Raw genomic sequence first — 26,664 nt, 5'->3', positions numbered from 1 at the left:
AGTCCATTAGTAACACAAATGATAAAAAATGTATTTTAAATCAGGAAGGGATGATAGAAATATAACAAGCTAAGCAAAGAAATATATAATTCAGTAACAAGGATTGGAATGAACACTGCATGTAGGAAAGCAGTACTTAATACATGATTCATATCATAAGGACAATTAAATATTGAAACAGGTTGCCCTGATATGTGAAATATCTGGCCTTGGAGATGTTTAAGATGCAGCTAGACAAAGCACTAAGGAAACTAGTCTGAATTCAGTTTTGACCCTGCTTTGACCAAGAGGTTGGACAAAAGGCTTTCCAAGGTCCTTTCCAATCTGTACAATATTGTAATACTATAAATCTGTGTATCCGAAGGGGTTCCAAAACAGTGTCAGCTCCAAACAGGGATAGGCTGATGCATTCAAAAAGTAAGCAAAATTCTTGAACAGAAAATGAATAGGCAAATAAGAGAGTACCTTTATATGACTTAGTCTACCAGCCTCCTGACTTCAAAAGAAATTGTGCAGAGCTTGCTACAAATTAGAAGTCACTATGAGCTCAAAGGAATGATCACCATCTGATAAAATTATTGTTCTTCCATTAAAAAAAAAATTAAAAAATTAAAAAATTAGGATTACTTCCCTCAGCGAGGATTACAGAAAGAATAGATTAGGAATTTCTGATGTCCCTTTCTCAAAGTTTAAAGCACAATAACATTTAGTTAAATTAACAAATGGATAGTCAAGATCCAAAAAAGAACTGGTTTCCTCTTCATTGCTACATGAAGATTTCCTGAAAGTTTTATGAAGATCAAAAATTAGGAAGACTTAGTTTTTATATACGTATATACATTATGCAAAAGGGATGAGTTTGAAGAACTGTAAAGGTAAAAGGCTGAAACACCTCATCAACAGTGTTACAAGCACTTCATTTGAAGTTAAGCTTTATGTTGGATTTAATACTTTTAGTATATAAATATAATATATAAAATACATTTTAGTATATCTTAAAATGTTAAATATTCATAATCTGAGGAGATGAATTCTATGTTAGTGCTAGTTGGACAATTATGGTTTTATTTAATGACAGCTTTTAATGCTTGGATTTTATGTCCCCACCATGCATTAGGATGCAGAGTAAAAAGGGGAAGGAGTAAACAAACCTCTTGAATATTTCACAGAACACAGTTAGATGAAGACAGTACATCTCTATCTTTCTCTCTCTCCTCTTCCATTTTCTGTTTCTTTTTCCCCTATCCTCTTTCTCTCTAGCTATTTTGTTTCTCTGAAAACATTTCCAAAAGTAATAAAACTAAGTCAAAAAATATATATTTTTTAAGTTTTATTTCATTCAAATTATTCAATCAAACTCAAGTCTATAGCAAATTTAGCAGCCTAGCCTAAAAAAAAAAAACCCAACTTTTAATATTATAACAAAAATCTAGAAGCAAACCTTAAATGTTTCCTAAAAATAAGCACATAATAAATTCAAACTAGTGTGAAAGACTATGTTTAGATGAGCTTAAATATGAATTTTTAAAACACCATTATATCAGAAATAGAAACTCTAGCCCAGAAGACTGCTTTGCCACCTCTCTTTCTGAGCATTTTAATCTTTTGTAGCATCCACATTTGACTGCTATCTCTGTGCTTAGATGGTCTCAAGAGGCAATGAGATGGCACAGTTTCCAGTGACATTGGCTGTAATAAGAGGCAAGAACATTAAAATTCTGAAACAAATCTGAAAAAGGAATCTAAGTCAGGAAAAAAAATAAAAATAATAAAAAGTATCACTGCAATTAGTTGCAATATCACACATTAATCTGGTAAAAGGCTCTCATAACTAATTACAGGAGCAGGAATGGAAAAAGAAAGGAATAACATGGGCTACAAAAGAACCTTACTACACGTTCCTCAGGAAGCAACAGATCCTCTGCATAGGCAGATTGCTGAAGAGCACAATGTGGTCTTCGTTAGTGTGAGGAACACAGGAATCTACCAATAAGTTGACTTACTTATGATTTTGGAGACAGAAATGCTGCTCATGGTAAACCAATCTAAGTAGTATAAATATGTGATAAGCCTACTTCTTACAGGACCCCCTGAGACCAATGCAGCTGAGCACTGAGCACTGATTTCATTTTCTTTGCATTTCTTTTGGAAGACTGCTAGTTATTTCTGTGTATCTGAACAGCTTATCATCCCATTCAAAGTGGGCAAGATACATGTACTTCTCTACCTCAGCATGCTTTGCCTAAACTCATCAGAAAGGCAATTATCAAAATGAAACTGGAATAAAATAAATATGTTCTAGTAAGCTGTGAATTTAGTTAAGCTATCAGGAAAACGTCAGATACACTTTAAGCACTTTCAAATGAGAGACCTGTTTCTGAGGAAGTGGTATAAACTGAAGAAATCTCATTAACATGCATACGGAGAATTATAAAAATCTGAATGTAAATCACAGAAACATAAAATATGTCCCCACTGAGATCAATAGAGACTCTTCCTTAGCAAATTATTTCTGCCAATGCTGTTTTTCTTAAGTATTCTATGCAGTTTTGCACAAACTTGCATTCATGCACATGTGCATTCGCAATACATGTTTTTCCTCCACCCTTGGAACAAGATTATTCGATGGTAGAATAGATCTCCAGCTTCAGACATTCGTTCCGATTGAAAAAAATAATTTGCTCAGCTTCATTTCTTTGCCATCAGTTGTAGCTCTACACCACTTTTGTACCTCCCTTGAGTGCATACTTCAAAGACATACAGACATTTATCTTGTCATTCCCTTATCTCACCTTTGCTTCTCTATATTTTTGTCTTCAGTTTTTTCATTTTTTTCCTCTTTGATCTAAACTATTTGTTCTTGTACGTATCTCTAGACAGACTCTCTCAGCATCTTTCAAGCAGTGACTTGATAAAAATAGGGCTGCATAAATCCATGTGTGTAAATACTTAGATGAAAAATGCACTACCAGATTGACTGACAGAGCTGGTAAATACAGACAGAAGTCCCATAAATTCCTTAGGCTGTGAAGTAGCATCATTCTGTTAGGTATCCAGTATTCATTCACTCAACAACTTACAAGAATACTGGATTTTTATTTATTATTTTTTCCTAATATGGCTATCTTCATATGTGTGTTTTGTTTTTGTTATTTTCTCTTATTTCTGCTTTTGGTGATTCATTTGAATTTGTTTACATCTGCATTATTGTAGCTTCCTTATGTTTCTGAATGCTCTCTGTGTAATTTGCTTGCATCACTGAGAGTTTCAGCTCCTTTGAGTTTAGGGCCAAATTCAAAATTTTATACTTTGTGCACAGAAATCAACACAACACATTCTTGATTCCATAATTCAAGGAATGACCTCTAGAGCAGTCTGCTAAGTTAATAACAATACAACTACTAAAACATCATCATCATCATCAACAACAAACAGACTCATGTAACAAACTTAGTGAAAATGAAAACCATTAAAACCAAGAGGAACAAAACAGTAAAAAGTAGGACTGATTCTTAGGTACTTAGTATTGCACTCTATATACTCCCAAGTACAGATACTTACAGCAATGCAATATGCATTTAAAAATCCTACAATTATGATTTAAAAACATGTAAATGACAACACAGGTTTAGAGCAGTAGTCATAATTCTGCTAATGTACAGAATTTTAACCCTACCTTTCCAGTTGACTTTGTTCCTTTCCAAATGCAAAAATAGCAGATAGTCCAGGCAGCGAGGAGGCACAGGGCAAGTTCCCAACGAAGATTCCCAATATGTTCAATCCCATCAGATATAGCTAGCACTCTGCGTCTACCAAAGGGGGAAAAAAAGAAAGGATAATAATGGAGCAAAATAGTACTACATATAAAACACTGAGCTAAAAGCAAGTCTTCAATGAAGGAGACTTCTGGTTACCGACTACTGAGTATGCATCATGCTAAGAGAAAAGACACAGAAGCATTGGAATATTTTCAGTGGGTTTTACATCAGGTTAAAAATAAACAACTGGTGGATTTTCCCAGGTCAGTGACAAAAATCAACAAGATTTAAAGATAGATTCAGCATGGAAAGCTTTTGTACAAAGCGAAAGTCAGAGACAAAAATAAAAAAATAAAACTAAGTGCTCTGAATCAACAACAGTTATACATAAACCCAAAACAAAACACTTCAAGAGTAAATGTTTTTTTCAGTTTTACTGGTTTTCCAGTAATAAATATTTGAGTAATAAATATTTTAAATATACCTTTACTTTTACCTTGCAACATTTATTTTTATGAATTAAACTAACACCATAATCCACAACCAGTTCTCGATGTAATCCATTCCAGCAGCTGGTCACTTGAACCATTATGCTGTTCTTCTCTAATGGCTTAATAACATTTATTTATTAAGTTGTTGTTAACATCTATCTATCTCATGGCTACAATGTTTCACACACTCACACACTAAAAAGCAAGTATGTATTACAAACACAATTCTCAGCAAAGACTTGAGAAATTTTAAAGCAACCGTTTTCTGGAAGCTGTCTACAGAAAGTAAATGCTGTTTTTTCTGAATTCTCTGTGAGAAGTCTCAAATAGCAGAGACACCTACCATACCCATCCAAAAACCTTGGCTGGATTCTTTTGAAAAGAGCGGCATAGAAAGTAAATGGCAAATTAATGACCTCTAAACAATTAGACCTGCTGCTCCCATTTAAGAAAGACACATGGTGCCAATCAACCTGAACTGTTAGCACTGTAATGAGTATTTAAATATACAAAAGTACTTTAAATCACTTTGTCTTTTCTCTGTTCATGCAGAACAAAGGTTTAATGTTTCTCTTAGAAAGAAAGCAGCAACAAGTCCAGAACATACAATTAAACTATAAGATATAATGCAGCCAAAGAATACAATCAATGAAGAGAAAAAGTCTTGCTCAGAGGGTAGCAGTGATTTCCTCAGCAGGCACAACACAGCTCTCCTTAGTGCCAGGGCCTTAGCTGTCCTGCTGACACTGGCAGAAACAGCAGCAGCAGCAGATTTTGAAAGCAGGAGGCATTCAGAACTTGAAATTCTTCTCACAAAACTGAGTTCAGCCTGACTATGGACACCCTTATAACTGCCCTTATTCTTTTATTACTCAACATAAATTAATCAAAAAACAAATTAATCAAAAAATCAAAAACAAAAAATTAAAAACACATGATTCTCCCCTGAATTCAAGAAGTGAGGCTGATATATTCAGTGGTCAAAGATGACAGAGTTGATCACAGCTTCTTGTTCCTCAGCAGCCCAGCTTCTATCTAAATACTGCTACAACCTTGAATAAATCACCCAAACAGGAGTAAACAAAATAGCACAGTTGTCTTCCTCATTTCTAAACATTACAAGAGCCCTGCACTACCTTATTCTCCTCAGATCTTAACGTAGATAAAGAACTGTAAAATGACATTAAAAGTGATACCCATGCAGTTTAGAAGTACAGGCATTAAAAGATAAGTAAATAAATAAGGAGTTCTATAATAAGATGTCCAGGAACAGCCACATCTGTGAAGGCCTGCACCAGCATTTCATCACTTGTGACAGTACGTGATAAAGCAGAGCAGAAAGAAGGGGTAATTTATGTGCACAGTAAAAATTAACCAGATTGTGATGGGAAGAGGTTGCAAGTACCTCACGGTCATTATAAGTGAAACTAGTTTTATTAGAGGGCCTCAGCATCATCCTAAGAAAACCCTTACATAAACTATGTGGTCTTGTAAAAGGAGATAGTGGGATCCCCAGACAAATGGCAAACTCCTAGGGATTTTATATTCTGAATTATCAAGTGATATTAAAAGTCAACATGAAAAATTACTAATTTTTATGAGCCAAAAGTGCCCCACTTGGGTAACTATATAAGCTTGACAGTTACAGGGAAGCCATGGGAGATAACTAAGCTGAATTACATAACTAAATTATTGAGAATCAGAAACCTGAATTAAGGGATGACTTCCAAACATTTCTTTATGATAAAACTTTTTAGTTGTCAAATTTGGCATATACTCCAGGAGATATTAGGATCTCATTGGCCATGTCATTTAGCAGAGGTGCATGCCAGACATACTATAAAAAAGCATATATACAAATGTATATATGTATAACATATATACAATACATTATAAAACTTACTATTAAAAAACAAAACATATCCAGTAAATGCCTATGTAATTTTGCTTTTCAAATTCTGCATGCTTTCCAGTAGAAAACATGCATGTCTGTCCTTAACATCACTTCAAAAAGTGCTGTTAAATTCAAAAACCTGAACTCTTCAGATAGAGTCTGAAGACTTATTTTCACTTGAAGAAAAAAAAAAAATAGCCCAAGAACCTAGAGAACCACTGTAGCTGCAAGGTACAAACAATGATGTAGCTGGGGGTAACCATTTGAATTACTACAGAATTTAAGATCACTGCATATTATACACCATTTTAACCATAGTAACTTTGAGCATACTGTGTGAGTTTACTGCCAACAACTTAAGACTGGGTGAAATTTTGCTATAAAAATTATTTGGCTTGCACAGAGATCTGAGATACAGATCATCAAGTATTGTTGTATGTCAAAAATACGTTAAAACAGAAAACAATTAGAGTTTGAAAAGACTTCTTGTGGGTCTTGAGTTTGTTTTTGTTTTTCTGTTTCTTATACACAGCAGTTCAATTTAACGAACTGCCAGTAGCCTGGGAAAGAAGCCAGGAGACTGTTGGCATTTCAGCATCTTGAACACAACGTTGAGGAAATAAACTTCATCTGCATTAGGGTTAACTTGGAACTTGAAGGTGAAATCAAACCAAAGTAAGAGTTTTAAATCAGTGGTAGCAAAACAAAATCTACACAGGATATAGTGTCTGTAAATGGAAAATTAAAAAAAAAAAAAAAAAAAAAAAAAGAGAGAGACCTTAATTTAAACCACGGTGGATTCATAATGTGTATCACACTCAAAGACACGTTACATGTTTGAAGGCTTCACTGTGTCTTTCTACACATAGATAACTTGAGTAACTGTTATTGAAGGAAGAGTTTTACTTTCCTTTCCACACATAACACAAAGAAAAAGAAATGACAGACATTGATAGACTTGAATAAATAAAAGATAAATGTAATTGCATGTAAATATATTTATTACTATGAATATTATAATTTATAAATTATTATTATTATAAATTATATTATATTAATATTATATAATTATTGAACATATATAATACAAATGTAAATAATATGACTTAACTGAAGTTCAGAATTCTTTGTATTTCTTGTTACATGCCAGAAAAGCTGATGCTTGGTCATAACAGCATTTAAAACTGACAATCAAATCTTGGCTACATGGCTAATTATGACTACAGAGTGGTTTCATTGTGGTTACAGCTTATAGTACCAAATACTATAATCCAAATGCATGCAGTTCATGTTGAATCAAAATAGAATTGTGGATAAAACAAGGACAGAGCGGGGAAGAAAGAACAAAGCCATAGAAAAATTTCAGCAGACATAAAATAACGTCCTCAGTAAGTAACAAGACAGTATTCTATGACCTTTTGCTACCTAAATTCCAGGAACCTACTATTGCTAATGGTAACCTCTCTTCTTTTCAGCTGACATCATTGTACATATATGTACTAGCAAAATTTGGAAAAATAAAGATCAGTAAGTATTACTTACTTATTGAAAGTGCTTTTGCTTGTGAATTTACTAAAACAGTTTTTGATTTAGCAGCTCAGTAATCCTAAAGAAAGAAGGAACCTTCTTTTGCTAGAATTGCTTCAGACAGGCATATTATGAGGTAACTGTTACTTCTGACTACTCATAGTAGAAAAATAACCTTTGCATCTACAATTGAGAAGTAAGAGTTTGAAAGCTTTAGCTTCTACAAGTGCACTCTTTCGGGACACGGCAACAACAGCACTACACTTCCCATGGGCTGGGAGAGCACTTTTCCTGGGAAAGGGCATCTTTAATAAAGTGTTCCAATGTGCAGGGCTGCAGCAAACTCTTGAAAATAAAAAGGATTAACTGCTACCATGCATAGTTGAAAGGAATGTACCAAGGTAATCATTGCATTATTTCATGATTTGGAAAGCTGAAGAACAGATTCAATGTATTTGAAGAAAGCTCCTTCATGTTCCCTCCTCAATTTGAAACAGTGTCCAAGACGTTTTTCTTTTACAAAATAAATAAATAAGTCAGAGAAAGCAGCCTCCCAAGGCCACTTCTCCTTCTGTATCTGTTCAGCCAGGAGCAGGCAATGCTATCTACATACTCTGCACCAGACTCTGTCCTCAGCACATTTTGTGGAAAATGAAAGAAAAAAGAAGCCACTAAGCAGCAGTGGTACTGCTGCTGAGCAGCCTTTCTGGCTGCTGGTATGCTCCATGTTTTGGTATGCTTCTTTCATACCTGCAGATTTTTCAGACCCGGTTTATATTTACCTTGTGAACCTTTTCACTCAGCTCTTTGTGAAGTGAAAAAAAAAGAAAAGAAAAAAGCTAGCAGCAGTAGCATACAGCTTTTTCCACCAGTTCAGAAGTATCATCATCTCTCAGACATTCTCTATTCTTATGCTAAAGTAAGTCTTCCATCCAAAGATGTTTTCTAAAATCTCATATTTCTTTGTCTTTCATTACACTGTCTACAGTTAATATTCTTTAACTTCTGTGAAAATTTATTGTTTTGAGTATTTCATACCCAAATGCATTTGAATATTGTGCGCAAATATACAGTTGCTGACATGCAGACTTGAGCAGATACTAACTTGATTCTGAAACTGGTGGCATTCAAATTCCATGTACCAGGATCCTTTGTGGATACCTGAACCACAAGGCCAGATAGCTATCAGCATCCAAGGCTCTGGCAAGCATTTGCTTGAAGACAATCCCTCAGTGGACTGTTGCACTGCCAGATGCTTATTCAGGTAGTTAACCACCACAAAGTCAGCCTCCTTTGGAAGAACCATAGTGACTGCAGTAATTCCAGACACACTGGAAGGCTGAGATGTTTTCCTTGGACACAGCAGCATTCTTTTTGTCACAGAGATCAGGGGAATCTGCTTATCTAACAAAGAGTACTTGTAACACATTGTTTATTGATAAGAGTGTGGCCAATGCTCATCAATAAATAGGAATAACTATACTACATAACTGTAGGAATAACTTTGAAACAACTATTTTGAGTTGTTTGCCCACCAGCAATATCCATTCTCCATTGTCTGAGTCACTTAACTTTTCCCACTATCTTACATAAAGAGTCTTAAAAAACTGCAGCTCACTTGACCCTGTGACCTTCCTAGGCAGCAGCGCTGTGTGTTCTTCTCAAGTCTGTGCTTCATCAGCCTCTTTCCTCATCTCTTACAATTGGAATGAGCTTTAAGGGATCTCTGAGTGACTGAAATTGCTCTTTCAGTTCTATTAAAACACTAAACTCTACTGAACAGCACAGAAGCTTTTCTGTCCAGCAATATCTTTCGGAGATTTGCAGCATTTTGTTATGGTTGTCTTATCTGTGCTAATATCTGTCTTATCTGTGCTTATCTGTCTAATTTGGAAGAGAGGCTGATCCATCAATCTGGATCGCATTACTCAAAGGTGGAAAAAGGAACAGTCTAGGAAGAACAAAAACTTTTGAAAGACGCTGGTATGTAAGTGAGCAGGAATTAAACAAAAAATGCTTATTTCTAATAACAACATATAAATGTACAACCAGCGGTATTTCAGAAAAGACTCCATGCTTTTTTGAGTAGTTCCTGTTTACCAACTGGACACAATAAAACTCTCGAGGTAAGGGATAATGGCTAATAGAATGCAAATTAACCAAAATTACACACTTCCACCTTTCTATGAACATAGAATGGTTTTCTCTCGTAATGAAAGCAAAACAGAATAAATGGGAAATATGAGATACTAAAGATTTAATACAGTATTCTCCACTGCCTTAGATACTACCATGATAGACTTTTTACAAAATATACTGAATGTTAAAAGATATAAAAACCCTATGAAAACCAAAAGGGTAGCAGTTTAGTTGGTAAAATTCATGCAACATTACTTAAAAATATGTATTATAAAACACCACAGAGAGACTCACACAGAAAACACATGGAAATATCACACACATTTAAGAACTTGACTAGGTTACTGTACACACTCTGCCCTATATATTGGCACAGCTTTTAGAAGATAATAAAAACCCACTATAAAATTCTGTTAAACTAAGAAATCTCTTATGAAAAAACATTTAACTTTATGTTTGGCTTTCTGAAAGCAGCAGACAGGTAATTCCCAGTGGTCACATCAGTGAGCATTCCACAGCTAGAGCATTATGCACAGCTCTAAAATATTTATCTCTTATAGTATATTTTCTGTGACCTACACATATCAGAATGAATTATTCCTAGTTGAGACACATTTGCTGCTACTCGGCCTAGTTCTTTCCTCTTGAAGTCCTAAGAGGGTTGTATATTGTATATTTGTTATCCACTTTTCACATTTCTTATCAGTTAAAAAGATTAAATTCTACTCAGCAGACCTCTCTAAAATTTCTAGTTTCTGATTGCAAATAAGTATTTCTTATGTTAACCAATGTCACATTGAAGTCAGTACTTATCTGAATACAATGTGACATCAATTAACAACTACTGTGTGTATCAATAAAAAAAAAAAATCTGCATGGTATGTATGTGTGTGTACTTATAGCTAGAGAAAGACTGAGATATACAAACCCTGAACACCCCACTTACCCTTTAGCTATTCCTGACCTATTTTCCTTCAACCTGTTTCATTGAAGTCACGGCAAGTGACTTCTTAGCCAAGTCTGAGAGTTTAATCCTATCAAATGGCTTCTTTTGTATCACTCCACTCACCTCTGCTCTACAGTTTCTTGGTACTCTCTCAAGATACCCAATAACTCTTTCAGTCTTTGTGCACTTTTTCCGCTACTCCACCTACTCCTCTCTGAAGAAGTCATGCAGTGATAAAAAAAAATAAAAAAAAATTCCTTTTTATTCACCTTCAGAGTGATGTAAATTAGTTCAGCATTCAGGCTGCAGCAGCTGTGAAACGAAAGTACCTAGAAGAAATGTAAGCCAGCCTGGTTGTTCTCAAAAAATTCTGTTGAGCCTCTTAGGCAGTCTGTAGACATGTACTCAGCTGTTCACTTTTAAGTATTCATATAATGAGAGCAACAGACCACAGAAAAAAATTTAGAAACATTCCATGGTTTTGTAAAATCGTCCTTCATAAGTTCTTGGCTACAAACTCATGCAATAAATGAGTGATAGTAAACTCTCGTATCTTCCCCCTGGAATATATAAGTATAAAACTATTCCCTGAAAGGCCAAAAGAAATCATTGTCTCAGCATGTTTCTCACATGCACTGGCCCTACACTAATTCCTAGTTGAAAAACAAACAAAAAAAAAAAAAAAAAACAAAAAAACAAGGGACACAAGGCAGCAAAAAACTGTACCTTGTACATCAAAAGAGAAAAATAATATTGTGAATGTTCAGGAGCAATTTGGGGAGGTCCTGAGTTCACATTTACAACTAATGACTCCTCATAAAGTACCACCATCCTCTTGCAACTTACAATTCTTAATTAAATTTAAATGAAAATTCTACTGGTTCAATTTTATTTATTAACTAAAAACAATAGATTTTTGTGATTTCAATTCTGCTGACTATCTGTGGAAGGGACTTCAGGAGAGTATCAGTTATCTCTATTTCTGAACTGCAGGACAACTTTGCCTACATGATTGTTTAAAGGCCTGCACTGACTGATATTCTGTAATCTATAGGCAATCCCAAGCAATGTCTAATGAGTCTTCCTCAGGCAATCCTCCTGACATGGAAACTCAATTTCCTTACTGCCACATTAGAATATAATGGGAAAGAGTGAAAGGCCTACCAACTTCTTTTCCTGCCTGTTAGCTACATTTTTGTTTTCCTCCCACATCAAGAGCATCCCTCCTTTAAGAATTCAAATTGACTGAAAAGCTAAGCAAGTATGACTTGTACATGAGAAAGGTAGGACTGGATGTAAACCTGGGGAAGGATACTAAACTGGACAGTTGTGGTACAGATTCCAGGAAGGCACTGGCTACAGAAAAAGGAAAAACAAATCAGCTGAGGAGTTAAGGTAAGCACTGAAATAGCTCACCAATGTCCCAGAAGCATGCTAACGTTTAGGTTCCATCTGAAATGATTTGTCAGCATCCACACTTAAGATTAGAAAACTGAGAGAGAAAGGATTTCCCTCTACTCAGTACTGGTGAGGCCACACCTGAACTACGGCATCCAGTTCTGGGCTCTTCAGTATAAGACATACAAGAAGGTACTGTAGAGAGTCCAACAAAAAGCATCACAGATAATTAAGTGACTGGAGCACCTCTACTATTAGGAAAGGCTGTAGAGAGCTGGTGCCGTTCAGCTTGGAGAAGAGAAGGCTCAGGGGGATCTTATCAATGTATATAGATACCTGAAGGAAGTGTGCAAAGAGGTCAAAAACACTCTTCAGTGGTGTTTCAGTCCATTGTCTCTTGTCACAGGAGGTTCCATCTGAACATCAAAAAACTCTTTTTGACCGTGAGGGTGACCAAACATTAGAACAGGCTGCCCAGGGAGGTTGTGGAGTTTCCCTCCTTAGGAACATTCAAAAAATACCTGGACATGGTCCTGAGCAGCCAGCTCTAGGTGGCCCTGCTTGAGCAGTGGTTGGACAAGATGACTTCCAGATGTCTCTTCTGACCTCATTTATTGCTATTTGCATACGCAGGTAGAACATGCTAGGACAGAAAACTAAAATCATTGAGTTCGTCTATCTTCCTGGAAACCCTGGAAGGCTTCAGAGTCCTACATTCATATTCATAGCCCTGTTCTACCCTAAAGCATAAGGTCTTCTACCAAGAAAACTCCCTATCAAGCTTCCCACTATCCAGCAGTACATGACTTCAGAACAGCTCCCACACTTTCCTGTTAATACTGTGCATAAATAATTAAATTCTTATTAGTATAAGGACTGGAACTGGATGGTCTAGCTATTAACTTGTAAAGTAACAGAACAGCCTCTGTAAATCCTTACTGTCTTCAAGTACCCTTTTCAATCTAAACCACCTAAATAAGAACTGAAGCAGCAGGAGAATGATCCTCTAAACTTATGGCTGAAGCACTCACCTTAGAAATTGTTAGGATTCGCATCTACGCCTCATGAATGTTTATATTTTATAACAATTAGAGCAGGTTCAATGTGAAATCCCCATCCCATACAGATCATGTTCAAAGAAGTGGAACACATGTATTTAATTTCTTGAAACAAAATACTGCAAAGAACATTCTAAATATTGAGTCAGAGTGGAGACAAAGGACTTTCTGCATTTTGAATAATTCCCCTAAAATTTCATGTAAGAGCAAAATAATGTTTTGATTAAAGCCAAAGAGCAATTACTTGTTTCAAAAGCTGTAGTAAGTTTATTCGTTTAAGTAATTTTTTAAAGCCTTTATCTTTGGAGAATGCAGAAACATGCATTTCTTTGTTTCTTAACTGAAATAAATCAGCACAACTTAACACTAAAGAATATGAAAAAAATAATCGGGCCTCTTACACTTAGCACTTTTACTCTCTGTAGCTCAGATCCCCTTCTGTAAAGTGGGAATAATTTGATGTTACATGGATTTTGTGAAGGTAAATGAACATGGAAGTAATCAAGATCTATGATTGCAAAGTCATTGACGCCATAAGCACTCTAGTGCTCGTCTTGATTAAATTAATATTTTTGTATGGAAAGGAGAAACATAATAATAATGAGAATACAAAACGTTGGAAAAGGAACATAGAGAAGAACAACAAAATGTTCAGTGCCAGCACGGTGTTTGCTCCCTATCCATCCTCTAGCCGGAACAAAGCAGTTCTACTGAAAAAAAAAAAAAAAAAAAAGGTGCCGTTCCTTCAACTACAGATGATCATATTCACTAAAGACATCAACTTAAACTCACACAACCTCACTTCTAACATTTCCTAATACTCGAGTGCATGACTTTGTAACTTTTGATGTCATTTTTTTCTGCATAGTAGAAAAGGTATGTAAAATATTCAAGATAAAAATCAAAACTGGGGGGAAATTTCATCTGCCTGATTTAGGCTAATGTTTACCCTTGGCTTCGCATTTTGAGACATATCCCATTTCCTTCTTTGAACTGAAACCAGGCAAAAATCTGTGGTTCTGAGGTAAAACCAGATGAAGAGCTCATGTAAATCCAAACAAAGCACTGTTTTCACACGGCCTCTTGTGAACTGAACTGAAACAAGCAAGTCTGGCACAGCTCAATGTTCTTCTACAAGACATGCACAAAGGGCCTAGTTCTGAGATGTGCTGAAGGTCTCTGGGTACTGAGCACTGCAGAATCAGGCCCAACTTGCTAATGACTTTTCATAGGATAGTGGGGATTAACCACAATGCGACTCTTGCAGTCATTTGCAGTCTGAATGAAACAGGAAAAACTCTTTGACTTTGCAAGGAAAGGGTTTGTGCCTTTTCCTTTTCGCTGAGAACAGCCCCTTTTCTTTTCCCTAAACAAAAAAAAAAAAAAAAAAAATAAATGTTTTTTCTCACTAGGCTTTACTTGGAAATGGTAAGGATATGTCACTGCCTTCAGAGGATGACAGGCCAACAACTAGACCTTCTTTAGCAGAGGACTAAGTTGTTGTTATACAGCCAATAACAAACTATTGAGGTGGAATCAACCACAAAACCATGGGTCCTCTGTCTATCCAGCTCCCTTCCCAGGCACAAGAAACCTCAAATTCCTGTCCATGGTGACAGACCAGAGTAACAGCCAGAAGAGCACACAGATAGAGTTGCTATCCCCTACATGTATACCTGCTAGTTTCCACACTTAGCAAAGCACACATCACAATGTAGATTTTCTCTTCTCTGTTTTCCGGGCTATAAAGATAGCCGCATCCATGGCTACAGCTCTCTTTCATGGGACTGCTTTAACATATCCAAAATGATCAACATCTCTATTATTACTGCAGCTACTTTAAAGTTTGAACAATAAAAAATGAATGTGACATACTGTGAAATGAGTTAAAAAAAAAAAAAAAAAAAGCTTTATCAGGCTAACCCTTTAGGATAAGAACAACAAAATGAGAAAATGAGCAGTAATTAACTGGACAGTCTGGACAGTCTCTGAATGCTGGGCACCACTATGAAATGAAAAGTGAAGTTTTCAGACTCTTGCCTATCTTTCTCTGTAACACAACATTAACTTGTAGCATAAAAAGTGAATTTTGATCGATTCAGCTGTTTACCTTTGAAAAACGTATATGCAGATGGAATGTGAAACTTATCAATACTATGACTTTTTAAGGAAGGTTAGAAATCCTCTTTAAGTTCCTGATTTTTTCCAGAGTTGTCAACATTGACATCTGTGGTCAGTGACAAGTCATATAACTCAAATGAAATCTTAAAACAATCATTAACAGGAAAAGACATTTTAACTAAGCAGGAAAACAAGTAAAATGGGACCAACCCCCTCAACTTTGCCTGCTGTTCCTTCAGCAGGCTCAGGCCATTTTGGATGTGTAGCTACATATAAGTAGTTATCAATTACAAGCTCACAAAAATATTTTAATTTTTGCAATCTTTGGATTCATAATTAGAGGCTTTTGAATGTACCAAGGGGAAAATAGCACCTAGAACCTACTTATCTCTAGAGTCTGTTTTTGTTTTAATAAACAAACAAAAAATCCATCCAAGACGATAAACAGGCTTTCATCTTCTGTGTGACCCAGCCACCAAAGCTGGTAGAAAATGTCGAATTCTAAGAGGAAGTGAGCCTATACCTATTAGACTAGCAAGGAAACAACGTAGTCTATACAGACCTGAGGAAGGCCAATTATTAGTCAGCATGCTATAAAAGCTTCATAGTACTGCAGAGTATTTTCTTAGTCTTCACTGCACTTGGGCAAACTACTGTTTGACTCCAGCAATAGTTTTAGGAATAGCCCAAGCCACAGAAGCAATAAAAGCAAGAAATATATCAGCAGAGAGGCTGAAGTATTTATCTGCAATCCACAAACCACCTAAGGATTTGGATTTGCTTCCAGTCACAAATAAAAAGGCCTGAGCCTTCTAGTCTAGATGAAAGATATATAATAATACCAGTTAAAGGAAGGAGAGGAAAAAAAAAAAAAAAAAAAAAAAGAAGAGAGAAAAAAGATGACTCCTTTTCTAAGCCAGAAGTAAAGACATTCATCTGGGGACTTGTGTATTCATTTATGCACACACAAATCCAACTTGTGCCACTGTTAGTAACCTCTGATGGCATTTACAGAATGCCAGTCTAGTCTGCTTTGTAATACATAGCAACCTGTATATCCTTCACCATTATTAACTCAGATTCAGAGCACTTGCATTTCTGTAAATAGTGAGTGCTCTCCAACTGTAAAGGGTTTTTATTGTTTGGGTTTGAGTTTTTTTGCCTTGTGTTTGTTTTTAAATTATAATTACATACATACATACATACATATATATATATATATATGAAGATATTATGAATACCCTAGAAGACTTTGGTAAGGTGATATGATCAAAGGAAAAAAATTAAGATCAGCCTGACAGGTAACAAATGAACTATTCAGCTCTACAAAAAATTGGATAACATACAGTAAACAAATTGTATCACTACTTACAGCAATCACCACTCTAGTTCATAGATAATCTCAAACGTAGATGCTAATAGACCACAAAACTTTTTAACCCAGCTGGCCCTTTCCACAAAGAATTAGATATACTGCGGCCATGACTTAGAAGAGTTTCAGTTGCCGACTTTATCATACAGACAGCAAAACATAAAGAAGGTTTTGAATGGTGGTGTTGTTCAGAAGAAAATTAGTACTTCTACCTTCTCTTCACAGGCATCAATTTAATTAATTGTAAGGAACCTGGTCATTATGCAAATTAATTCAGTGCTCTGATTGGTTATTCCAGCAGTGAAGATTCTCACACACTATCTACACAACTTCTGAAAATAGTAGCTAACAGCAGCTTTGTCCAGTTTAGCCCATCAACTTTCCTTTCACTATTTCTTTCAGAGTCTCTTAATAAAGTTATGATTCCTAACACTAGCATTTATGAAGTGGTAAAGCAACACCAAGCGAACAAGACTTCAGGCTAAGTGAAATAACATTTCTGGCAACATTTATCTACAGATCAAAAGACGACTTGCTGTAAAAATTAAGTAGTCTGGTAATATATTTACTATGTATTAACTACTTTCAGATCTGCACTGTACATTTGTACAGAGCTCTACCATGCATGTCTGATATGTATAAAATATATAACTATAATCTTCTGTTCATTCGGAGTAGTCATTTTAATTCAAAACTAGGACTAGTGTTCGACAAAGTTTGTTCTTCCACTTCTAAACTAGTTGGTTGTGTCTATTCTAAATTTCGAAGCCATGCAAAAGCGTACAAAAATGTTAGCAAGGCAAAAATCATTCTCAGCAACACAAGATGTTCATTTTTCAAGGCTGAAAATTCATGCAACAGTTTTGCTTGGACACAGAAAGTGGAGAAGTTTAATATCTCAAACAGGTTTGGCCAGTGAACTGTTAGTATTATAAAAACCTTGTCCACAGATTAAAAAAATAAATATAATAACAAAAGGTGGTGTTTTTTTTGTTGTTGTTTTGGGGCTTTTTGATGACTTTAAAGATTTTGGAGTGTGTATTTATATGTATACATAAGACCACAAAAGAAATCACAAAAAAAATATCTGATTACCATTTCTAGTTTCATAATTCATTCCTAACTCAGCTTAAATCAAATAGTCAAGGTAGTCAAGTACAACCACAATTTGAAGGATTCAAAACTCACTATAACTATAATCCAGTTTTAGCTATAGAATCTTTTTTAGTTTCATTTTTAGAGAATTTTGAGAGAGGACATGCTTAGAATTTGTATGTATGTGGGTCAAAATAACATTGTCATGGTAAATTAGACAATCCACCCCCCCCCCAAAGAACTAAAACCACACACACAAACACACAAAACAATGACAAAATAAACCTTCAACAAACCAGAAATATAAAACTTTACTTTTACTCTCCATATAAATTAACTGAGTATTGCCTGTTTCCCTAGACAGCTGGAGTTACATTCAGTTACTAAGTTCTGAATATTGTTGAATAAGTAAATAAACACAGTGAGTAAATAAGGCTAGTACTGGAGAAAATACTTTGTTCATTTACTCTAACTATATATTTAAAAAAAAATAATCGTAGTTTTAGTTATCCCAAAGACATAATATGTTTGTGTTAAAATGATGGATCTGTAGTAATAGGAGATGCAGCCTAAAATTCTTTGTTCTGAAACGTTATCTGGGAAGTGAGTAGAGTAGGTATGTTTTGATTTAACAAACTAGGTGTTCAGATTATTGGAATTTTATCAGAGAAAAAAATACAATTACCTAGAATTATTTCTTATTATTAATGTATAATCAAAACTGTATAAAGCATTATAACTGCCTTATATGTGTATTTATATAATATATATGTATGTATATATATAATAGCACTATTTACTGAACCAATAACTACTACCCACAAAGACTAAGAAAGCTGAGGTAGCAAGACTAAGAGACTTCAGAAGTAAAGACAGTAGCATATGCTAACATTCAAAAAATGACATCAATGTAGAGTTCTCTTTGTAGGATAGTCTTAATTTATAGCCCTTTCAAAGTGTAGCTATTGCAGTTCTGGAAAGAAAAATTAAAAAAACCTGAGCACATAGCCTCAGAATATGTTTCTACCTCGTTAATAGAATTGGTAAGTTACAATGGCCCTCAAGAATATTTAGTAACCTAGAATTTTGTAACAAGTTCCTTTGAATTGTGAGGTGACTTCATATTAAAAGTAGCATTCCATTTCTGTGACTGTCTTAACAAACACTGAGCCTTGCAAGGAACAAGTATGCAACTACACATGCACTAATTAAATATTTATAGTAAGAAAAAATGTGTCATCACAATAGCAGTCCATATTTTGTCAAGAGATAATTATCTTCTATTACTCTAACTAGAAACCATAATCAAAGAGACAAGAGAGTTAAGGTCTCCTGTTATTATTACAGCTAGATAACTAACACTTACACAGTTCATTCAAAAATAAAGACATAATATTTGTTAGCTCAAACAAGGATGAAGACGCAACCGTTAAAAGAGAGGAAACATCCCCAAGAAAAAAATAAATTAAAATCATCCTCTTTCTTTCACCTCTGCCTCATTAGTATGTGTTTGAGGCTCTTTCCTCCAGCAGCAGGAGCCAAGCTCCCAAGCAAGTGGCACACTTTGTTCTATGTTCTTTCAGAATATGGAATTCCTTTCCTTGTATCTTCTAAAAAGAGTTAAACCTCTCATCCTGACTCTCTTAGACTGTATGAGACAATTTCCAGCTGAACTCATACCACTAAGTGCTATAAGCTTATAAGGTATCTTAAGGTACCTGTAAACAACCAAAATATTGGAAGATAATGAACAGTCAGATCAAGCATAAAGTTTATGTGCACTTACTCCCAAAATTCCATCACCGGAGAAGTGGCATTTTGTAAAGAAACTTGACTGCAGTTGCTCATATTAAGTTTTTGAAATTCCACACAGTTTTCTGTAAAAGAACAACAAAAATGCGTTTGCTATATTGACGTGTAAATGTACATGTACATTTTTTCTTGTACATCTTGTAAAGCCACCATTCTATAACAGATTTGCACCATGTGGTTAAAAGGATTTCTAGGTGCTCTAAAATGTGTCAGCTACTACTTCTGCAACAGCATATTTTGATCACAAGATCATAGATCTGTGCTAGAAAAATATCCACACAGTATGTTACATTCTCCTGTAATGCTCTCCAAATGCATGGTTGCAATGGCAAAGACCAATAAAACAAAACATCTGAGGCAAGAGAAAGAAGCTTTGAGAAACTGAAGTAACTGATTGAGAAGCACACCACACTTCTACTCCAACCAATGGTTCAATAGCCAATGACAATGATTGGCTTATGAAACTGCCAGCAACAAGCTTCCACTTTGCCTTAACATGACAAGTGCAAAGTCACTCTTTGACTTATTATCTCTAATACAGAAAAAGAAGATCAGAACAGCTCAGCATTATTGAAATGACACTTGTTGTTTGATCAATGCTGGCTAAGCTCCTTTGCAGGGATGCCAAAAATTATACTGAAACCTTCCACACCTATTGGGTGATGAGCTAGTTCCTTAACATAACCTAAAATGCAACAGATTTCGGACACTTTTGGGTTTGCTCAAACACAATAATGTCCAATTAATAAAAACTATGAATGTATAATTGATATATGATTTGAAATCAGACTAATATAAAAGTAAAAGTAAAAACGTTAGGAGCCTATAAATAACAGCATTAGTATGCATTCTCACCCATAAACATTTGTTATGCACTAAAAAAGGTAGAGCATTATCAGTAACATGAAATTATCAGTGAAAGGACAGATGTAGACCCTATACTGAAAAGCCTTATGAATACACACCTCATCTTTGATGCAAGAGGTTACTTTGCATGCATTAAGGATTATTTGACTAAGTTATCAGAGGCAGCTTTAGGCACATTATTCCTTAACATTTGGTATTAAAAAGAGCAAATCCACAGCTCTTTGTTTAATACTTTCTTCTCCATTTAAACTCCTGATTTCACAGAGTTAAAGAGCAAGATTGTAACCTGTCATCAACTCTGCAGTTGAATTCACTCACTGTATTCAGGGAGAATAGATATGATTGCAAATGAGAATCCTGGGATCTAGCCAGAATATTTTACAGAATTAACAAAAAACAAAGCCTTCTTTTCCTATCTGACATTATATTACACAGGAAAAAATGCTTATACAATGCCGTATATTATACATATTATACTTATATATATACACACACACATATATAAACACACACACACTTAATATACAATGTTTATACAATAAATCACTAAGCTTTCACTCCAGGATTCATTTATCATGATGTAAGTAGTGTGATGTGACTGATCCATTTGCAGAGAGTTTTCTACCACAATAGTTCTGTTCCCAACATTTTAATTTATCAATTAGTTGGAAATAATTGATTTGTTCAGTAATGATCTCTACTGAGGTCTTACCTGTATTCCATTCATGCCCACACGTAGCCCAAGGAAGCTCTGTAGTAAAGCAGTTAAACAGATAGAATATAGCCCATGCTAAAATGATGATGTAGTATACATTTAGATGCGCCTCTATAACTTGGGTAGCATATCCAATTCCTGGAGGGGAGGGAGAGAGAATAGAAACCTTTTACTTTTTGGATAATTTAAAAGCAAACAGTTTAAGTATATCCTAAATTCAATACTGATTAAAAAACAAACAAACAAAAACTTAATGCGTTCTTTTGAAGTAGAACACAGAAAAGTTTGTTACCTTCAAACAAAGGGCAAACTTTCCTCCAGCAGGTAATGCCTCCTTCACTAGTAAACTGTCCCAAGGCTGTCTCCAAAAAAAAAACTGGTATTCCACAGCAAATAAAGAAAACCACATATGGGATGAGGAAAGCACCTACAAGCAAACATTGAGGTGGTATTGGTTATAATGAACATACTTTCTTGACAGTTTAGTAAGAAATTTGTTTACTTAATAAAGGAAGAATCATCTGTTAACCAATTGTCAGGTGTTGTGCTAGAAGTGCAGAAAGTGTTTATTCATAGCACCAGATACCAAAAGTTAGGCCACTATCATGGAGGAAAAAAAAAAAAAAAGGCAGACCATACACACAAAAACTCACCCCCATCCCCCCCCCCCCCCCTTTCTCTCCCCCTAAAAACCATAACAAAATTTCTCAGTATAGGCTATATTCTGCTAATCTTTCTCTCAAGCACAGGAAAGACCAAATTCTTGCTCAACCACACCATCCCACACTGATCATCATCAATCAGTCTACCCTATCTTCTCTTCTCTTTCTTGCTCTTCTCAGGAAAGCAGGGAAGAAGGAGCATTATGAAAGTGAAATCCAAGAAGTACTGTGCAGGTTATTTAGATAAACCTGATGGTGAAAATTTTAAGAAGGGAATTTTGAAATAAACCTCACACACAGGAAGAAAGCTGGACTTGGCTTTATCAGCTAGAAATTGACCATCAACTTTTTCATTACATGTTGACAGTAAAGTTCAGCAAGGATAATGAGCAGTACAATTCAGTGCTGAAGAGCTATATATAACAAAACACCATTCTCTTATTAACACATAGCAGGAGCATTAGAAGTACTGTATTGTTTCATGATTAATCATGTTATTAGGTATGGCAGTTAAAGAACATGACTGAAGTATGCAGAAGAAGTGACAGAAGATCCATGTTAGGCATAATGTCACTTTCTAATAATGTGGATTTTACATATTCCATTTAGAACTGAACCTAAATAATAAGAAATGAAATTTAGTCTTTCCAATGCGTAGAGAATCCATTAACATAAGGCCAAAATATTTTTTTTCCTCATTCCCCAGCTACTTAGATTTTTTCCTGAGTCAAAGGATGATGTGGAAAGCAAGCTACTATCTGCCTAAGACTGAAACAAGGAAAGGAGAAAACACATATTAAGAAGAAATCATAAAATAACTGTTTCTGATATTTTTACTTACACTGATAAACAAAGACTTACTGGTTTAACCAGTAAAGCAGCACAGTGAAGTACTGCACAGAAGTTTTTTCTAGCAAGATGTATTTTACATTGCTGCATACACTGACCAGTTCTTCAGAGTACTAGCAATAGCGAGTACTCTTCCAATGAGAGTCTGAAAGACTGTTTTGATCATTAGTGAATAACACCTTACTAGCTACTTCTGTGATACTAAACCTCTCAGAAACTGAACTATGAACAAAATGTTTCTGAATATACTTCAGGAAAATTTCTACAGCTGCAATACAAATAGGTATCCTGCTCATGAACATTAAAAAAAATGACAAAACAACAACAAAAGACACCCACAACCTGTAACAATAGTAGTACTTTAGTCACTTCAATGACAAAGTTAACACAACTAAATACACCAGCTTTGTCTTGCAGTTACTTTCTTCAGACCCAGCACATCAATAGAGATATCTTCATGAGTAATCTCTTAGCTCAGCCAGACAGTTTGTGTATACTTGAATCTCAGTTGTATCTCAAACAATACATGTAGACTACAAAGAATGTTATCTGTGCACCTAAAAACAGTTTCTCTATGTGATTCACTGTACAAGTGGTTTTAAAAAAAAATCCTTACAAGACATAATTTGAGAACTGCTGTCCAGTACAAAATCCGGCTTGGCCCACTCATGCTCAAACCTAGTGAACTTCACAGGGAAACTTGTTGAAATTTAACGCATTGACTTTCATTCTCTTTCTCCAACTCCTTTACAATAGATAAATAACATCAGGAAAAATCAAAGGGCATCAAGTTTCACTGCTTGCAAACAGATAAGATTTTAATATCTAATGCAAAACATTAAAATGAATTAGTTTTCCTAATTAGAATAATTTGTTATTATGGACACTTGATAAAGTTATAGAAGCTCACGCCTATACTGCCTGTTATGGTTTAGAGCACATGCCAGAGAAAGCTCAGACCTCAAAGTTGCCTATTACTGCTTCCGGATTTGTTCTGTACCTAGCAAGTTATTTCATAACTAGCTCACGTATCTGACCGTTGTTTTCATATATTATATACTAAGTAGTTTTCAGTATTGTTGAAACAATTGTGCATCAAACAAAACCAGTTCTGGTCTAATTCCAGTATGGCATTTTAAAGAGTTACAAAAAAAATACAGGTGATAGCCAAAGATCAAAGACCAAGGCAACACTAAAGAAAACTGAAGTCAATGGCAAATTTCCCATGGTGTCAGGACACGACCAATCAAACCACACATGCTAATTCTATTCTTGAAGAATGCAGTAGCAATGAAGTAAGATACTTAAGCAACAACTTTTTCACTAAGCCAAAACACAATTATAACGTGTTATGCCTAAGGGACGAGGAAAGGAAATTTGGCACAGCTCTGTTAGCAAACCTGTTAAAGATACCTTTGCATAAATCAGCCACTGAACATATTACCTTTCTTCCAGGATATATGCTTACGCTAGCACTGATTCAGACCTTAAGTGGGAGACTGTTGAATCCAGTTCACAGAACTCTAAGTTTAATTTTTGTTTTTCTTTCCTCATTTCTACTCAAGTCATTGATATGACTATTAATTGTTACAGTTAGGTATCAGCTACATAAGGTACATAACTAATACGCTCTACATATTATACCTTTCTTATTTGAAAAAGAAAAGAACAGACTTTACTGTCTTATTTTAAATTGTATAGAGCCTGCTCTCCTCATTGAGAGATAGCTTTATATCTTCCCTTAACCTACGGTACTGATTTGGGAAGTAATGGCTAGAAGAAATATGGTTGACTTAAAGGAGTTTTCTCACGACCAATATAAATAAATAAATAAATTCTTGTAGTAGAATCCTCTGAAATAATGTTCATCCTCTCCAAACTATGCCGCTTTGAAAAATAAACTGCTACTTTCTTTTCTACGTCATACTTAGGTAAGCATGCTTGAGTCTAAATCCACATGCAGAAGAAAACACAACGTTCTATTTTAACTGGTTACTTCTGCATTAAAAAAAAAAAAAAAAAATACAGGAAAACATGCAAGTTTTCTACTAAAAAAAAATAAAAATACAATATTTGGGGAGAAGGGAAACCACATTTTTTTCTTGGTACTCATATGCTTAATAGTTCCCTACCCACACATACACTAAATCCTCTTAGTCTCCTCCACATCTCTCTTACTAGTGCAAGGAATCACCCTAAAACATCCTTAAGAGTTTATTCCCTAGGTGTTTATGGTGAGCTGTAAATCAATATATGATGCCATCTTACCTCCTCCATTCTTGTAGCAAAGATATGGGAATCTCCATACATTTCCCAACCCAATAATCTCCCCTGCCACAGAAAGCACAAATTCAACCTTATTGTTCCAGTGGCCTCTTTCATGAACTTTCTTATCATTGCTGTGGACAAGGCTGGTACTTGAGGCTTCTGGGTCTAAAACATCTTCTGGCTTGCCATTAATTATAGGAATAGTCTTTTCAGCTGTCATGACTGTTCAGCCTATGGGAGAAGAAAGAAAAATATGCAGATATTTTAAGTCACTTGTTAACAACAACATTAAATGACTAAGAAGACCCTTAGCTTCACTAGCTTCAAAATACTTATTCCCTACATAGATTTACAGGTGAAGGTGAAAGAAGAAATTCTGTAAAGCTAGGAAAATTGTAAAAGTGGGAAAATGAAAAAGAAAGCAAGGGAGAGAGAGAAAGCTTATACATGAGGAAAAGGGAACAATGTTTCTGAGTTGACACAGACAGCTAGGAGTAGGACACTGTTTTAAGGGCTGGGCAGTGAAACCTTTTGAAAATCCCTCCCCAAGCAGGGATCCCTGCTTGAATAATCTCGCAGAGGACAAGAATCTACTGCACCTTCCAAGCACACGAATAAGAGCAGAGGAAGAAAGGGATGTGGAGAAGGGGGCCTGAACGGCTCTGGCCTGCCTGGAGAAGTAGGGGAACTCCCGGTTTACTCACCCAGGGCTCTGCTTATGCCTGCACGGCTGGGAGAGGGACAGGCTCTCTAGCCGAGTGCTCTGCTCCCAGCGGACCTCCGCGGGCTGCCGCTCTCCGCTCGGTCTCACGGGAGGCACGGGGCACGGCGGCCGCCAGCACCTAGCGGCAGAGGCGGGCAGGGGGAGGCGGGGATAACGCGGGCAGCGTTCGGCGAGCGAGGGACCGGGAAGCCTCGTCCTGCGCTGCGGCTGCCGCCCGGCCGGCGGCGAGAGGATGCTCCCCGGCTGCCCGCGCTCCGCAGCCGGAATTTGCAAATGCTCAGCCTTCCCCGGAGCTATGGTATAACACCCGCCTCCCCCCTCCGCCCACCTCAGGCTGTCCCACCAGCTCCCCCCTTCTCCTTCTCTTCTCCCTCCTCCTCCTCTCAGCATCACCGCCCGAGCATCCCCAGCCCCTCCCCGGGCGGCCCCGGCCCGCAGCGGCGGCTCCCTGCGCACCTGCTGCCCCCCGGGGGGGCTTCGCCTTCGCTTCTTTTTCTGGTTGGGGCTCAGTTGCGGCAAGTGAAAAGGGGACCCGCCGACCCCTAACCCCCAGCTGATCGCTGCAGCTGGGGAGGAGGGAGAGGTGGGACAAAAACGGGATAAAAAAAATGTGGGGGGAACGTTTGGAAAGTGTGGAAACAATGTGGGTGCTTTCGAGTTACACTGGGAAAACGCAGAAACAGCCTACGTGGGCATTTCTAACCAGTGCTTTGCTTAAAATTAGAGTTGAATAAATGTTAAATAGAAGCATCTATAAGAAAAAGCAAACTGCTTTGTGTCAGGTTGAATTAAATATTTCAAATAGATACCTTTTTTCCCCCATGTTATCCCCCCCCCACACACATACACTTTTTAAAAATACCTTTTCCATTACCCATCTCCACAGCTTCTCCTTAGCAAATGGCAAGACTCAACTCATGTTTTAGCTTCAAACCTGCCCCCCCGTCCATACTCTCTATTGCAGCTAT

General features: G+C 36.2%; 1 protein-coding gene across 1 annotated transcript in view; it reads right to left on the bottom strand.

Annotated features, from left to right (window-relative positions):
* The window catches only part of SLC6A11 (solute carrier family 6 member 11), a gene marked incomplete at its 3' end in the record, with an annotated part of 94,508 nt that extends 68,739 nt beyond the window's left edge, over positions 1 to 25,769 (bottom strand). The window contains exons 1-6 of the mRNA XM_082768504.1: positions 25,677 to 25,769; positions 24,973 to 25,203; positions 21,486 to 21,620; positions 21,191 to 21,331; positions 19,586 to 19,676; positions 3,677 to 3,809 (exon numbers count right to left, since the gene is read on the bottom strand). Coding sequence (XP_082624630.1) covers positions 3,677 to 3,809; positions 19,586 to 19,676; positions 21,191 to 21,331; positions 21,486 to 21,620; positions 24,973 to 25,192 — 720 coding nt within the window. The 5' untranslated portion in view covers positions 25,193 to 25,203; positions 25,677 to 25,769. The remainder of the gene's footprint in view (positions 1 to 3,676; positions 3,810 to 19,585; positions 19,677 to 21,190; positions 21,332 to 21,485; positions 21,621 to 24,972; positions 25,204 to 25,676) is intronic.
* Positions 25,770 to 26,664: the final 895 nt, after the last annotated feature.

The sequence above is a fragment of the Aythya marila genome (assembly GCF_965140915.1).
Source record: "Aythya marila genome assembly, chromosome: 10".
NCBI lineage: Eukaryota > Metazoa > Chordata > Aves > Anseriformes > Anatidae > Aythya > Aythya marila.
Note: the sequence above shows the minus strand (reverse complement) of the source record. Positions and strands in the feature narration are given on the sequence as shown.